General features: G+C 41.5%; 2 protein-coding genes across 3 annotated transcripts in view; one reads left to right on the top strand and one right to left on the bottom strand.

The window, feature by feature from the left end:
• Positions 1-5,969, top strand: part of LOC135109532 (uncharacterized) — a 48,400-nt gene extending 42,431 nt beyond the window's left edge. The window contains exons 5-6 of the mRNA XM_064020940.1: positions 2,140-2,203; positions 5,875-5,969. Coding sequence (XP_063877010.1) covers positions 2,140-2,203; positions 5,875-5,954 — 144 coding nt within the window. The 3' untranslated portion in view covers positions 5,955-5,969. The remainder of the gene's footprint in view (positions 1-2,139; positions 2,204-5,874) is intronic.
• The window catches only part of LOC135109520 (ligand of Numb protein X 2-like), a 54,082-nt gene that overhangs the window by 29,708 nt on the left and 6,874 nt on the right, over positions 1-17,500 (bottom strand). The window lies entirely within an intron of this gene.

The following is a 17,500-nucleotide window of genomic DNA, read 5'->3' on the forward strand; positions in this document are numbered from 1 at the left end:
AATGAACGCGCTTCAATGACAAGTAACAATTTATTACATTTTAAGGCGAATCTGGGTATGTGTGCGGATGCAGGATTAATATATCTGTATTTATTTGTGTATTAATTCTGTTTGATTTATTTCCTTTTTTTGAACAATGGTAAGTGGTTGCTCAACAATCGAGGATGAAATGTCCAGGAAAGTGTTCTTGTCATCGCCTTTCAGTCCACGCGTGGGATGATCTGCTCTGAAGTGTGACACGAAGCATCTGAATCAAGCTTGAAATCAATTTACTTTTCTTTAATCCTCAGTTCTAAATTTTACTTCATCACCAGCTGAGAGATCAGCCCTGGCTCACAGCAGTTTCTCAGTGGAAGAGGTAGCCTTTTCTCAAATCTTGTAGAAGTGCCATAACCGTACTCTATCTTACCGACGTGTCGTGTCGTGTCTCAGCTAGTTGTATTATTTGGCGTGGATTACCCTTATTTTGCTGAACTTCTTGAAATAATGTGTCCAAGTATTTCTGCTTCTTTGTTCTTCTTAATCATTTTCCTTCTGTCTTCCCAGTAATACTTAATACTTTGCTGTTTGTTTATCAAATACCTCTTCCTTTCATCCTCTTTTTTTTTTCTTTCTATCATCCCAGTAATATTTACCTAGTACATTTTTATAATTTCCCAGTAATACATGCATATATTTCCAAGTACTTCTGCTTCTCTCTTTCTCTTGCTCCCTTTCCTTTTACTTTCCCTGTAACACTTACTTGTTCTATTTTTTAGTACTTCTGCCTCATTCTGCCTTCTTCTTTTCCTTTTATTATCCCAGCAATAATTACTGTACATGGTGAAATTTCAAGTTTTGCCTTTGTCTCCCCGTTGCTCTTTTCCTTTTCATCTTCTCAGTAAGGCTTAGATATTTTTGTTTTCAAGCCCTTTTCCTGCTCTTTTCCTTTTTATCATCCCAGTAATACTTACCTGTTATATTTTTAAGTATATCCGTCTCTGCTTCCTTCCTGCTCTTTTCCCTTATATCTCTTACTACGACTAAAATGTTCTACTTTTCCAGAACGTAATATCTAAGCTAAATCGCCTTGCTGATTCTCTCTACCCGCGCTGCACTGATCACTTCTCCTCCTTTCTTGGCGTGGAAAGCATTACATATTTCCTTCCCTGCTGGCGTGCCAAGGCATTATTCAGTAAAGCAGATCACTCGTAGCTGGAGACGCTAATTCCTATTCCCTGTAATACCTCTCAGTTTTCCAGGTAGGTGTTTCATTCTATCTCCAACACAATTACTGAAAAATCGTCATTTCCCTTGTGAATGCGAGAAGTCTTGAGACAGTTTTGAGTTTATGGCTATGTATTTCATGGTCATTTGATTTGTTTTCTTTTTCTTTAGCTTATCTTTCTTCATATTCGAAGCCAGTGAGTGTTGGTAGTAGTAGTAGTAGTAGTAGTAGTAGTAGTAATAGTAATAATAATAATAATAATAATAATAATAATAATAATAATAATAATAATAATGATAATAATAATAATGACAATAATAATAATAATAACAACAACAACAATAACAGCAACAGCAACAACAAGGACAAAAAAAATATGATAATGCAATTTAGTAAAGAAGAATAAGGAAAGCAGAAGATTAAGAATAAAAGAAGCAAAAGAAGCAAACGAAGAAGAAAGGTTTTCCTCGCTGCGATGCACAGTAATTCACCAGTTTTCTGTGTAACACAATGAACGTTGAAGCTTAATGCATACATTTCACCAGCGCGGGGAGTCTTTATTTCCTGCACGGTGATCGTAGAATAAGTCATATATATTTCGGTCCCTTGAAAGAAGTGAGGGAGAAGAACCAGAACAGAGACAAAAAAGACAGACAGACAGGACAGAATAAGAGGCAGCAGAGACAGACTGAGGGGCAGGTACCAGAGAAAGATAGACAGGCAGACAGACAGAGGGATAGGAACCAGAAAAGAACAAAGACAAAGACAGACAGAGGGGTAAGTACCAGGAAAATACAGACAGGCAGACAGACAGGGACGGAAATTTTTAAAGAGAAGTAAATGGCACACGTATATTCAGCACGTGGAAGCAATTTATTCCTCTAACATATCAAAACACGGTTATATTTTCATTCCTCTCTTCCTATTTGCAGGCATTACGAGGGGAGGTGGCGGCCATACGGAGCTGGCAGCGTCACCCCACACTGAGGCAGGAGGGTGAGTTACGAAAAAAATTGCCTTTGATTTTTCAGCGACCCGAGATTTATTGTTCTGAAAGACGTATCGTGGTTGAGATTGATAATAGTGACCGCAGCGTGACGGGTGGGGGGCGAGATGGCGGTGGTAGAGGTACTGAGAGCGAGGGTAGTGACGGTGGCGGTGGTGGCCGTGTGGTTTTAGGTGGGCTGCTGCTGCTCCTACTAGTTCAAGAAGGAAAGAGGGAGAAGCGGTGCGTGTGTGTGCGGAGGAGGAAAGAAAAAAGTTAGCTGGTTAATAATGAACTACTCTGGTGCTCAGAACCTCCGGGAGCAGCCAGCAGCCAGCGGCTCAAGGCGGCAGGCTCGCGGGAGGTATTCTGGGGTACACGCACACATACATACACATACACGTTATTCTATTCACCCCTGTGTCCTTAGGCTACAAGACTGCTACACACTTCCCATCAGCATCGCAATGTGCATTATGGTGGTACTCCCCCTTCAGATCTCACCGCCACACTTGGCGAGCCGTACAGAAACACGTCACCAAGAAACCTCCACATGAGACACACCGCCGCGGCCACACTCTCACACCACACAGCCCACATTTCACACCCACAGTGTCGCCATCCCGCCGCCGCTATCGTGCCAACACAACCGCATCGCAATTCAGGCTTAAACTCTAATATAAATGTATTCGCAACTACTGGAATATAACACCGACGAATTGGAATCTTTTTTTCATTGTTAAAACGCACCGGGCTGAAATATTGAAGCATTTCTGCTGAATTAACAATAGGAGAGTAATTGCATTCACTGTGCCGCTTCTCACGAGGCTCTCAGCTTAGCGCATAAAAGGGATGAAATAACTAGAGGGAGACGTAATGTGAGAGTCTGAAAGGTATTAGTGAGGGTCGGTGCAACGAGGCGGCGCTTTGTTGGTGCAACGGAGGAAGGGGCAAGGAGGGTGTGGTGTGATGCCTCCATTATTTGCGGCCAAGGAATGGGTAGGAGGCTGGGCGATAATGGAGCTCTTAAATCAGCCGCCTTATCTTATATACTCTTGGAAAGTTCATCATGATATCCCACGGAGTTGTTTATAGGTAATGAACAAACTTGTGTTTATATGGATGGGAATTAATGTTCTCTTCTCCATAACCCTAAATTTTGAGCAAGCAGCACCGAGGCCAGGTGAAGCCAGGACGGAGAAACCATATTTGAACGTTCTTTGGGTTTATACATAAAGAAATAGAGGTGAGGTGGAACTTTAAACAGGTGTGAAGAAAGTAATGACGAATCTACTGCCATCAAGCTCAATACGCAGCTCTCTTCAGCACATGAGTAATCGTTTATAATCTCTACTACATTTAGCAGGCTCTAGTGGGTGTTATTAAGGTTCCCAAGGGTATTTTTTGTAATTCTAGTGACAGTTTAACAAGGCTTATGCATCATTAATGGAAAAATATCAATGAGAATCCGAGGAATGGTCCCTGTGGCCTTTGGAAATAGTCCTAGTGAGAGTCCCAACCGTCTCAAAACTCTTGCCCTAATTAAGAATTTATGAACACGAGCCATTGGGAAGCGCCCATGCGAAACATTCCTCCGGTTTTCGAGTTTAGTGTAATATGTACTTCAGGATCTCAACACGGTAGCTCTAAACTGCCTAAGAGTTGAGGGGTTTTCTTCTCAGACTCCTAACGAGGACCGTAACATTTCACATATCTCTACGCTCTTTCGGCACATTGAAGCATTATCATAATTTACGGGAAACGCTGTAGTTTGAGATAAGACTGGCAGAATGCTTCACATATCTCTAGCATGTCTTTTGACACACAAGCACCATTACAGTTTACGGGCATCATTACGTACAGGTTGAAATAAGACTGGCAGGAAGTTTTGAAAGGAAGAAAAAATTGTCTCCTTCTCACCAATGTTTCTGGGCAATCACCGGAAGCCGTTATCGAAGACAAGTCAATGACCATTATCGAAAACCGTAAATACACTTGTTGAGAACACTTGGAGGCTTTCAGACACATGAGGTAGTGCTTAGTAAACTTGGGAACAATCTGCGGTAATTTAGGTCGATTCGGTAAATCACTGAATACTGATCGGCCTGACTTTGATGAGGCATTGCACGAAGACCAATACCCCGTGCTGAGAATAAATAGAGGTGAGGGATGTCGGCAACTTCCACACAAGCGCCAGTTTAGGAGAGGCGGGTGCGGCCGTTACGTTGAGGCGTGCGGTAGTAACGGTCGATAAGTTTTGGCAGCCGTGATAAAATTGCCTGCAACCATACCTGCATAAAAGTGCGGTGGTGGGATAAAACAAATAGCCATTTAGCATACGTATATGAATTGCTAATGGTTCAAATATGATATAAAAAACAAAACGTCATTGTCAATTTGAGTAGGATTCTATTTGAGAGACGGTGGAGCAGCGATGGTCTGTTGGTCTGTCGCCGTTGCCCATTATGCTGAAATTATCTCTCTGCCATGATAATTGATTGATTGACTGATTGACTGATTGGCAGAAGTGACAAGGGCCATCACCACTAAGACGGTACCCATTATGCTGAAATTATCTTTCTACTACGACGATTGATCGATTGATTGACTGACTGATGTATTGGTTGATGATTGGTTAATGGAGTGGACAGATTAGGGCTATGACCACAAATAAGCAAGTCTATATAACATTCCCCACACATATGGAGTGCCTTTACTCGTCATAATGTTTTCATCTAGCAAAAGTAGCATCTCTTTAGCATGAAACGACATACTTGATACCTTGCCTTCGCGGAAAGCAAAAGCATTATGATGAAGGGAAAATAAAACACGCAGTCCAACTTTGTGTTTTAGCTGTGTGGCTTCTTCACCTTATATTCTCCCGGTGTACACTCATGGTCAATAGTCCAACAACATAGCAAATTCTACAGAGCTCAGCGTGTTTCCTCAGCTTTGTGCCTCGTGATGTGCTGAGAATGCATCACTTGTTAGGTTTTGGTGCTAGACTGTCAAATGATCACAGGACATTATGGAAGGGAAGTGTTAAGACATATCATAAACTAAACTGGCTTCTCTCTCTCTCTCTCTCTCTCTCTCTCTCTCTCTCTCTCTCTCTCTCTCTCTCTCTCTCTCTCTCTCTCTCTCTCTCTCTCTTGGTCCCCTTACTTCCATATTCTTTATTGGAAACAATATTTGACCAAGCTTTTTCCTTTCTATCCATTTTTTAACCCATGGCTGATCTGATATATAAAAAAAAAGAGGTATAGAAGATTACTTTACTTTTGACCTCGATTGTACAAGAGGAACTTATCAAAGATCTCTTACGGTGTTGTGTTCCGCGACGATTGCTATGTTTCCTTCTCTTAGTTTCTTAGTTTCATCATTCGATCACCTACGTATCAATAAACCCTTCATCAATACCGCTCCTTTTCCTCCTATGCTACTGTGTTCCGCGAGTATTACTGTTTCCTTCTTATACTTCCATTACCTTCTCGCTTAATCGCATACATATCATTGTCTATCAACCAGTCCCACTATTTTTTTTTAACACAACAAAAACGACATCTATTAACCATTAATATACTAAAAACCACCAACAAAAAATAATAAAATGAAGTACAAATATTGACCGATGGTTTTCACGAAATATTCCAACATTAAATAGAGTTGTGACCGTCCTCAGGTAGCTCGGTGCAGGACAACACAAAAATAGGCGGCGGACGACACGCATCAGGTGGTGGTGGTGGTGGTGGTGGTGGCTAGTCTTGCTCCTCCCACCACGGCGGCCAGTCATCCACCAGCCAGCCAGCCCAGGACAGTCTGAGCATCGACCAAGTTACCGGCCTCTCTCTCTCTCTCTCTCTCTCTCTCTCTCTCTCTCTCTCTCTCTCTCTCTCTCTCTCTCTCTCTCTCTCTCTCTCCTTATTTTTCGTTCTTTTCATCTTTCTTTTTCTATTTGTTATTACCATTCTCTCTCTCTCTCTCTCTCTCTCTCTCTCTCTCTCTCTCTCTCTCTCTCTCTCTCTCTCTCTCTCTCTCTCTCCTCTCTCTCTCTCTCTCTCTCTCTCATATGAAATGTGTTGAGAGTAGAGCGTAGACTACATCAATTATCTGAATTTCATGCTTTTAGTTCTCGTCTCGTGAGCGACGTGCAGTTTAATACAGACTTGAGTTGCTGCTAATGTCAGAGACGAACAAAACTGTGTCTCAAACATTTGGAAATCTCTTCAGTATTTTAAAACATTTGCTTATCAAAGAGGACGCGTCTTTTCAGTGTACTCGTATGTGCTGAGGTATAAATATGCCCATCTTACTCTGTGTATATCTTCTTCCTTTCCATCTCCATCTAAAAGGGCGATAATTGAATCACCTCTCATGTAATAATTCAAATTCCCAGTGTAATAATGTCGCTGAAACACTAATTATAATATTATATAGATCCATCTCTCTCTCTCTCTCTCTCTCTCTCTCTCTCTCTCTCTCTCTCTCTCTCTCTCTCTCTCTCTCTCTCTCTCTCTCTCTCTCTCTCTCTCTCTCTCTCTCTCTCTCTCTCTCTCTCTCTCTCTCTCTCTCATATATATATATATATATATATATATATATATATATATATATATATATATATATATATATATATATATATATATATATATATATATATATATATATATATATATATATATATATATATATATATTATATTTTTTATTTTTTTTTTTTTTCCTTTTCCATCTTCATTAAGAAAGATGGTAATTGAATTAGGCCTACTTCACACTTAATGATTCAAATTCCCTTCAAACTTCCAGTATTGACATGCATCTGGAATACTAATTACAACAATATACAAGTACAAAGGTATGGATCAATCATGGTTTCTATATATTTTCTTCTTTTCCAGCTACTTCAAGGAAAGAAGACCTCACACTTAATCATTTAAACTGAAAGCATTAAAATGTCACTGAAACACTAATTAAAACAATATATATGTACTGAGGTATGGATTTGCCCATCTTACTGTAACTCTATATATTTTTCCCTGTTCCCTCTCCACATAGAAAGATGATAATTGAATCAACTCACACCTAATAATTCAAATTTCAGTTTTATAATGTCACCAGAATACTAATTACAACGATAGATCCATCTTATCTATCTATACTTTTCCTCTTCCATCTCTATTTAGAAAGATGATAATTGGATTACCTCACACATAAGAATTCAAATTCCTCGACTTATAAGTGTACTGAAACACTAACTATAACAATATATAGGTACTGAGGTATAGGTTTACCCATCCTGCTTTCTCCTTTCCTATCTCCATCTATGAAGCAGATAACTGAATCACCTCACACATAATAATTAAAATTCCTAGATTCAAGGTATCGAGTTTCTTCGGATATTGCCAGAGGTGAAACTACAGGTTATTCTAAGTGGAAAATGTTCTATGCACATATGTACTTTGAGGTGTTGTTTAGCCGTGGCATGAAGTTCAACTGTGGCCTGGCTACAGATGCAATCAGGTGTGGCCAGGCGGGTAACCATGGCGAGGATCTGAAATTGTGAATAATCCAGTCATGATTTCTACAGGTTTTGGAGCTTTACAGTATCCCATGACGAGACGAGTGATAACAATGGACCAATACTGAATACCGATTACCAATGATAGCATCGTAATATCACTGAAATACTAATTACAACAATACAGTAATATAAAAGTCCATCTTACCTTCTACATATCTTCCCTCTATGCATGTCCACCTAGAAAGACAATGATTTAATCTCCTTACACGTAATAACTCAAATTCCCAGTGTTATGATGTCACTGAAACACTAATTACAACAACAATATAGGCATACGTGTGTGTGTGTGTGTGTGTGTGTGTGTGTGTGTGTGTGTGTGTGTGTGTTAAAATATCCTGCTCTACCCGAAGTCTGAGAGTGAGTGAGTGCTAATATACGTACGTGGAGAATTCACATTGCACATCTGCTGGCGAAAGCTAAATTCCAAAATAATACAGGCAGTCTTCCTCACATTACCTTGACGCAATAACTCGCTCCATTACCGGGGCAACATTTAAGGCTTCCCTCGATTGTAACACCCAAGGACGCTGGATCTGATACCATAGTGTTGTTATGACGGGAAACCTTAAACATTACTCCACCCTCCCTCTCTCTCTCTCTTCTCTCTCTCTCTCTCTCTCTCTCTCTCTCTCTCTCTCTCTCTCTCTCAGACGAAAAGTTCTCAATAGGGTCTAGTTTTCAGGGTATTTTTTTCGCTTTCGTTCCAGTTGGCGTATTTTGTATGGGAGAGAGAGAGAGAGAGAGAGAGAGAGAGAGAGAGAGAGAGAGAGAGAGAGAGAGAGAGAGAGAGAGAGAGAGAGAACAGACGGACAGAGAGAGAGAAAACCGTACACAGAAATAGAAACAGATAGAAACACATACAAGGAGAGAGAGAGAGAGAGAGAGAGAGAGAGAGAGAGAGAGAGAGAGAGAGAGAGAGAGAGAGAGAGAGAGAGAGAGAGAGAGAGAGAGAGAGAACAGACGGACAAACAGAGAGAGAGAGAAAACCGTACACAGAAATAGAAACAGATAGAAACACATACAAGGAGAGAGAGAGAGAGAGAGAGAGAGAGAGAGAGAGAGAGAGAGAGAGAGAGAGAGAGAGAGAGAGAGAGAGAGAAAAAGTTTGAGGGGATGAGTGGGCGTGGGTGAGAGTTTGTCCCAGACTCTCACACCAGTTACGGGCGCCCAAGAGCATAGCGTGACCGGACTACGCCTCTGCTGGTGTCTTCCCGCCGTCCTTGTACTTGTATATACTTCAGTGTTGGCCTTTTGCAGCCTCCTCCGTCACGCGGCCCTCGGTCTCGTCTGCAAAAATATTGAATAGCACCACCGTTTTTTTTTTTTTTCTTTCTTTCAGTCTATTTTTTATTCTCTCTCTTTTTCTGTTTCCATTAAAATTTTGCACCGAGGGAGTTTATCTATGATTATTTTTCTTTTTTTTATTTATTTATTTATTTTTCTTTTTTTTTTTTTGCAATCGTAGTGTTTATATTAATGGATGGTATGCAGTTTCATAGCTTTATGTTGCGCAGTAAGTTAAACGTGTATGGTGTTGAAATGTTATTTATGTATGTGTGTATGTGTAATATGTATGTACAGTAACGGTGCGATATTACGTGTTTTCGTTTTGTACCCAATTTTTTTTACTTTATGGATTTTTTTTTTTTTTTCTTTCTGTAGTTGTACGTATGAAGGGCACCTGGTTTTAATTTCATTTCCTCTCCATCCTATTCAACAAAATGTTCATACACTTGCATTAATACGGAGGGGAAAAAATGTTTGCAGACTTCACACTACACCGCCGTCACCACCAGCGGAACACTACACTACACCATTACCACTCTTGCATTACCGCGCCGCATTAACAAAATTACACGCACAAAATATACCGTCACTTCACACTGACACCACAACACCCCATGTTAACCTTACCATACTTACATTACGACACACACACACACACACACACACACACACACACACACACACATTGATACCAGTAATAATATACCACACCACTTAACACTGACCACACCACATTTAACGTTTCTACACTTAAGTTGCGACACACACACTAACACCAGTGACATACTACATCAGTTAACAACGACACCATACCACACCACACTAACACCCAGCATCATTACACCATACCACATTTCACTGACGTCACCACCACATCACCAGATCACCACACACACAAAAAAAATAAATAAATAAATAGATGAAATAAATAAATAAAATAAAATAAAAATAAATAAATAAATAAAATAAATAAATATAAATAAATAAAATAACCAAGCTCCTCTTATAAAAAAAATACTTCCTTTTCTTCTTATACATCGAGTAACTGAACCACACAAATGCTTTAAGTAATCTTCTATGTTCATTTTTCATGTATCATATCAGCCAACCATTTAAAAAAAATGATAAAAAATAAAGAAAAAGTCCACTCCAATGCTGCTCCCAGTAGAATATACAAGTAGCAAAACCGCGAGAGAGAGAGAGAAGGTAGTAATTGCAGTCAAGACCAAGACATCGGAGGCAAGGAGTCGCGTCAGTCTCTTGGCGAGGACATAATCATTGTCCCCATCAGGCCCCCTTATATGGGACGCCGCACCCTCTCCAGTCACCAGCCCTGCGAACACCACAAGTTTCTGAATGTCCCTTAAAAAGCTACATCCAAACTTGGACCATAAAGCCTCCTCGTCCTCCTCCTCTTCTGCTTCCTCCACCTCCTCCTCGTCCTCCTCCTCCTCCTCATCTTCCGCCTCCTACCCCTCTTCTTCTTTTTCCGTTTCCTTTTCTTCTAGTTCTTGTTCTTGTTCTTTTCTTGTTCTTCATCTTGTTGTTGTTGTTGTTGTTGCTGTTGTTGTTCTTCCTCTTGTTCTTCTTTTTGTTCTTCTTCTTCTTTTTCTTGTTCTTGTTTTTTTCTTATTCTTCTTATTGTTGTTGTTCTTCTCCTCCTCCTCCTCCTCCTCCTCCTCCTCCTCCTCCTCCTCTTTCACTAGCTTTCATTGTACCCCTCCTCTTGCTTCTCCTCCTCCTCGTCCTCTTTCTCCTCTTCCTTCTCCATTAGTTTCTTTTTAGCCCCGACTCCTTGATTCTTGTCCTCTTCTTTCGTCCTCCCTCACTTCCTCTTCTTCCAGCAAATACGGAACACAGAAGCTCAGTTTCTTTCTATCCTATAAAATAAACTCTTCTATTTCGTTATTTTTAAAGGGATCGGCTTTCACTCTTGCCCTTTGACGGGGAGGACCCTTCACACTTCATTGCTTTTTTGTCCTTTTCTTATACAGATAATAGAATAGTTTGTCCAAGCAGGTAACCTCGTTGGAAGCTAATAGGTTTTATGTTACCGGCTGCCCCTGTGCTCCTTGTTTCTCCTGCTTTTCCTCCTCTTCTTTCTCCTTCTTCTCCCTCCCCTCCCCCCGTCTCCTTCATGCCTGGGTCAATGCCACGCCTCAGGACACGGGCTGCTGCTGCTGCTGCTGGAGGTGCGTGGGGCTGGCTGGAGAAGAGGGACGCACGTGAGAGACAGGAAAAGAGCTCAAGTTGGCCTCTCTCTCTCTCTCTGAGCTTCCGAGGTCTTGTTCTAAAGTTATCACTCACTTGTCACTGTCCGAACCATCTTTCATGTGATATTATTTTGACTTGTTTCCTCCTCCTCCTCCTCCTCCTCCTCCTCCTCCTCCTCCTCCTCCTCCTCCTCCTCCTCCTTTCTCTTTTCCTTCTTCCTTCCCTTCCTCCCTTCCTCCCTCTTTTCTTCTTTCCTTCCTCCCCTCCTTCCTTTCCGTGCCGTATCCTCTACCATTTCACCTCACTAACTCCAGTTCTAAGTATAAATGTAAATTCTCTCTCTCTCCCCCCCCCCCTCTCTCTCTCTCTGTCTCTCTCTCTCTCTCTCTCTCTCTCTCTCTCTCTCTCTCTGGCTGTCCTTGAGGCCTCATTCTCACCCATCATAGCAAGGTTCCTTTGTCTCATTTTCGTCAGCGTCGCCTCAAGACCCGGCTCTCCGCACCCGCCCCGGGGATTACGGAGAATACGGGGAGATTTCTCTCTTTCTGTCTTTCCTTCTTTTTATGGAGGGTGGAAGAGAGATGAGGAGTTGGAGTGAGAGAGAGAGGGAGAGGAAGAGGGAGAGGGAGAGGGAGAGGGAGAGAGAAAGTGAGAGAAACTGCGAGTAAGGATGTATAGTGAAATAGAAATGTGTCGAGGGGGAAAAAGGAGACAATTTTAAGAGTGAGGTGAAGGAGAGTTGCAGGGAAAGAGAAAATAGTACTTGAGACAGTCGTATCTTCAAGTGGAATTGCTTACAAGGAAATACACGACAGTTCAAGTTGGGTGTATAAAGTAAAGGTCTGTAAATAGCCAGCGTTTGTCTGCACACCTCGTAGATTCTTGCGTTGGTGCGAGTGTTTGAAGATAAAACCTTTCACTGCCTGACAAAATCTGTTCTGAAATCACTTGCCACGTCCTTAGATTCATTTTTTTTTTTTTTTAAAGTTGCTGTAATTTAGAAAAAAAAGTCAGGAATTATCCTATGTTTTTGTGTCTGTTCATGCAAAGTTTCTTTTTTAGTCAGGCAGTCTTTTCTAAAATCTTATAATGACCAATTTTTAGACTGTTATATTTGCTTTACTGTCTTTTAAAATGTTACTACAGCTTAAAAAAAAAAGACAATGATCCTTCTGTTCTCTTTTCTGTGTGTGTGTGTGTGTGTATGTGTGTGTGTGTGTGTGTGTGTGTGTGTGTGTGTGTGTGTGTGAATGGTGTGATTGTCTGAGCAAACATTTTCTTTTTTACATAGTGGTTTGAATGTTTAACAAAGCCTCCATAGCAGAATTGAACTCCAGTGTGTGCTACAGATCCAGTTCATGTTGGGAGCTCGTTTCATACTGGCAAGATATTTACAGCAGAGAAGCGTTCCCTGCCATCCCTTGTGTGTAAGCGTTTAGACTTCAGTTCACTATTTTTCCGCGTGTATTAAATGCGAATATATGATTTACGTCTTCGCCGCCAAATCCTTTCGAAACGCTTTGGAGTTTATTATTACCTTGGATACAGAGACGACCCTTGCGCCACTCCGCGCCTCGGATTGCTGAGACTTCCACCCAGGGTTTTGTTTTAAAATGCTTTGGCCTCTTATAAGAACCATTTTTCAAAGACTACAGAAATTATGAATTTTTTTTTTTATGTAAGAGGGGCACTGGCCTATGGCAGCAAAAAGAATTAAAAAAGGCCCACTTAGGTTCCAGTTCTTCAAGAAATGTCAAAAAAAGATCATCCATAAATGGAGAATTTCTGGTTGTCGTGGGTGTTTTTCCTCCATTGGTAATGCAGAATATGCTTTATCTTTAGTAATAAAAATTTTCTCGAAAACTTCCTGTAGCTTTCACTAAAGTCTGTTAAAAGTACCTAAGAAGGGAATTCGAAATGTGTGAGAGTTTGTTCGAATTTACTTCAGTAAGAGACTTGTTATCGTTCTCATTTACCTGATTGTCTCTTTGTACAAATCATATTAAGCTTCGGTGCAACCATTATACGTTTTCTGGAAAGTTAGACATTAGCCTTTTGAAAGCCAGCAGAACACTCACGCTCAAAGCAAAGTACTGAGACGATTTAGACTTCAAACACATTATAATGATGATGCGGTTGGGTGAGCACTATTGTATCCTCCAAAGGCGCAGCGAGTGTCACTGAGGTATGTATTAAGTGACAGAGTTTACCTTGTTACGATGTGAAGTAATCAACGTGTGAGCGAGATCAAGCCAATTCGCATGTGTAACTACCTGTCAGTATTAGATCACCTTAATAAAAAGAAATATATAATCTCCAATGCTTGCTTCTCGTTTCGTATGTGTCCGCCGTGTGTGTGGGTGGTCGCCGTCAGTTATCATTTAGCTAAAGTCACTATTACGCTCAGCTCTTTTGTTCGGCCGCACCCTGACAAGTAATAGCTACAATACAGATATTGCCTGTATATTGAAGTTTTTACACCCTTATGGAGTCACTCGGGTATATCCTTCCTTACTTACACCTTGATGAGTTGATGTTATTAATCACTGGAGAGGAATAACAAAGAGGAGGAGGAGCTGTCGCAATATATTCACTTTCCCCGTGATGAAATTATTTAATACTGCCTTTGTAAGTGGCTAAATTTCTCATCCTGATTAATTTATGTACCGCAATCTTTATTATTATCCTTTACCTCTTCTCCTGCTATTCCTCTACCTCCTCTACCTCCTCCTCCTCCTCCCAGTCCGTACCAGATGGCTCTTCGCAGCGGCATTCATCTCCGTCGCCCTGATCCCTCTGCCTGAAGCTGCTCGTTCACCCGCAACGCCATGCCGCGGTTCAAGGTTAGCGCGGGCACCTCCCAGAACAGGCGTACGTACCTTAATGCATTGCCTCACGACCCTTCCCATTATCCCCGCAGAGGTCGCGCACTTATTACTATAATTAGCCATCACTGCGCCGCGCCCGGATCTCCTTCTCTTTATCATAGTTATTCTGCGTTCACTCCAACCCAGCTTAGTCTGTGTGGTCGCTACTTGGCGGGGGAAGGATAGGGTGGGGACAGAGGGTTGGGTTCTGTCTCTAGGCAACAAGTGGGGGCATTTCCTGAGCGTGTTATTTGTGTTCCACTCGAGGGTTGTGCGTACTTGTGGGTTGATTTAATACGCTCACTGTGCTCCTGCCAAACACACACTTCGCGGAAACTAAATGCGCTCGCCGACCTACAGTTCAATAATTTCCTTACCGCTTGTGTGTGTGTGTGTGTGTGTGTGTGTGTGTGTGTGTGTGTGTGTGTGTGTGTGTGTGTGCGTGCGTGCTTACTTAGTTTTGCTGCAGGAGTTTGTATCGGATGTGTATCAATAAGTTTGTTAGGTTAGTATTTGATTTGTGTGTGTGTGTGTGTGTGTGTGAGAGAGAGAGAGAGAGAGAGAGAGAGAGAGAGAGAGAGAGAGAGAGAGAGAGAGAGAGACAGACAGACAGACAGACATACGTACAGACGAACATGGAAACTGGGTGGGGCTTAGCGACTGGACTGGGTGGTGGTGATGGTGGTGGTAATGGTGGTGGCGGAGGTGGTGGTGGTGGTGGTGGTGGACACTTCTTTAAGAGACGCATAAACTAGTGCAAATTAGAGAGCAGACGGTCACGCAGGACCCACACGCACAAAAATTGATCGTTCCCGCACACACACACACACACACACACACACACACACACACACACACACACACACACACACACACACACACACACACACACACACACACACACACATACTCGTACACACACACACACACACACATATATATCAGATCGATCGATGAGAACCTCACTGACAGTCACACACACATCCACTCTGACACACACACACACACACACACACACACATACACACACACACACACACACACACACACACCCTTGCCTCCCCCCCCTCCCTCCAACACACACACAAAAAAAAAAACCAGACCACCGCAAAAGAATGTAACACAATATTATTTGTTATTATTTTTTTTCATCTACTCTTTGTTATTGCCCCAGTATTTTGCTCTAATGTAAAAAAAAAAAAAAATCACCTTCATTTGCACATTGTAATTACGTTGTATTTATGATGGTGGCGGAAAACTTATTTAACTCAGTTTTTTGGTCGTGGTGGTGGTGGTGGTGGTGGCTAATAGTGATGATGATGTTTTCGTATTTGTTGTTGTTGTTACTGCTACTATTGTTGTTCTTGTTGTTGTTGTTGTTGTTGTTGTTGTTGTTGTTAATGATAGTAATTAACGAGGATGAGGATGTTGATGTTTTCTTTCCTTCTTCCGTTCCCTGTTCGTTTCGTTCTTTCTTTTTTTTTTTTTTTCGTTTTTCTTTCTGGTTTTGCTGCTGTACAAGCGTGCCAGAGAAAGAGAGAGAGAGAGAGAGAGAGAGAGAGAGAGAGAGAGAGAGAGAGAGAGAGAGAGAGAGAGAGAGAGAGAGAATTAATTTGACACCAAATAGCACTACCTTTACATAATTAGCCTACCAGCCTCCAAGCCTTCACTTACACGGAAGCACGGCGCACCCTCACACACACACACACACACACACACACACACACACACACACACACACACACACACACACACACACACACACACACACACACACACACACACGCACACACACACACACACGAAAACTGATGTGTCATAGCCGCACCCAGAAGACAAGCAAATGCTCACACTGACTCACCAATATATTGTAGAGCACAGTCACTACACACACACACACACACACACACACACACACACACACACACACGTGTGTGTGTTGTGTGTGTGTGTGTGTGTGTGTAGCTGGGCGGGAGAGGTAAGTTCCAGGAAGTCGGAGCTTAGTCAGGTAATGTGCGCTGTTCGTGGACTTGTTCATCACAGGTGTGTGGAGTCACACGCGTGCCATGACACACACCTAGACAGCTGCAGATGGGGACGTCACGAATTCGGCAAAATACATGACTGTTCAGCTTCCGCGCGTGTGTCCTATGAACATAATAAGGACTTCGTGAACGCATTTATACGGCCATGCATGTAGCAAGCAGACACAGATATACTGGTACAATGTGATAGTAATAGCGGGGTATAATTAGCTAAGAGCAGGCAAGTGAACCAGCTGGAGGAAATGGTAAGGCACAACACACAGTGGTTAGTCATATAATATATATATATATATATATATATATATATATATATATATATATATATATATATATATATATATATATATATATATATATATGTATATATATATATTACACACACACACACACACACACACACACACACACACTGCTACACTGACTGATTAACCACTCTGCGTTCCTGTCTCCCTTATTTCCTCCTCGTTTTGTGTGAGAAGGACATTGACTGCAGTCCTGGACGTTATTTCTCCCACCAGTTCAGTTTCAATGGACCGTGAATAGATTCTGTTTCACTTCTCTGACAAAAAATAAGATCATGGCTTTGACCGTACACAAAGGTAAATGTTAAATTGATCTCTTTAATCAATTTTCATCTCACTGTGTTTTAAAGGAATTCATAAATCTCGCAAAAAGTATTTTCGATGTGTGTGTGTGTGTGTTGTGTGTGTGTGTGTGTGTGTGTGTGTGTGTGTGTGTGTGTGTGTGTGTGTGTGTGTGTGTGTGTGTGTGTGTGTCTGCCTGGCTGCCTGCCTGGCTGCCTGCCTGGCTGCCTGGCTGTATTTATAAAATTAAGGTATAAAATTGTAAGAAAAGGAGCTTATAGGACCAACGTAAAGTCTCCGCATAATTTTTTTTTTCTTTTACCTGCGAAAACTTTGTCCCTACGTGAGCACCTGGCGCAGTTTGTTCAACGGTGCCTGTCACTACTGAAGGTCATCCAGGTGTCCTCTCGGTTCTCTCTTCTGCTTCAGTTCACCTGTGCAGCTCCGAAAAATTAAGGCCTCATAACATAGCTGCAAAAGTTTCGAAAATTGAAGAAATATCTTGTGTGCATCATTACCATATTTTTCTCTCTCGCTGCAAGTTAGAGCGGAAGCAATAGTTTTGAGGTGTTCATTATTTCTTAAGTTTACTCTCCACACGTAAAAGTTTCTAAAACCTACACTTTTTTCAAGATTCAGAATTATCGTGATTATTAACTCTAAATTTAAACCTTCCTCTTTTTCAATAGAGGAGAGAGATGGAGGGGGGGAGGGAGTGGATCGATGCGTTT

This window comes from Scylla paramamosain, chromosome 2 (assembly GCF_035594125.1).
Source record: "Scylla paramamosain isolate STU-SP2022 chromosome 2, ASM3559412v1, whole genome shotgun sequence".
In the NCBI taxonomy this organism is placed as follows: domain Eukaryota; kingdom Metazoa; phylum Arthropoda; class Malacostraca; order Decapoda; family Portunidae; genus Scylla; species Scylla paramamosain.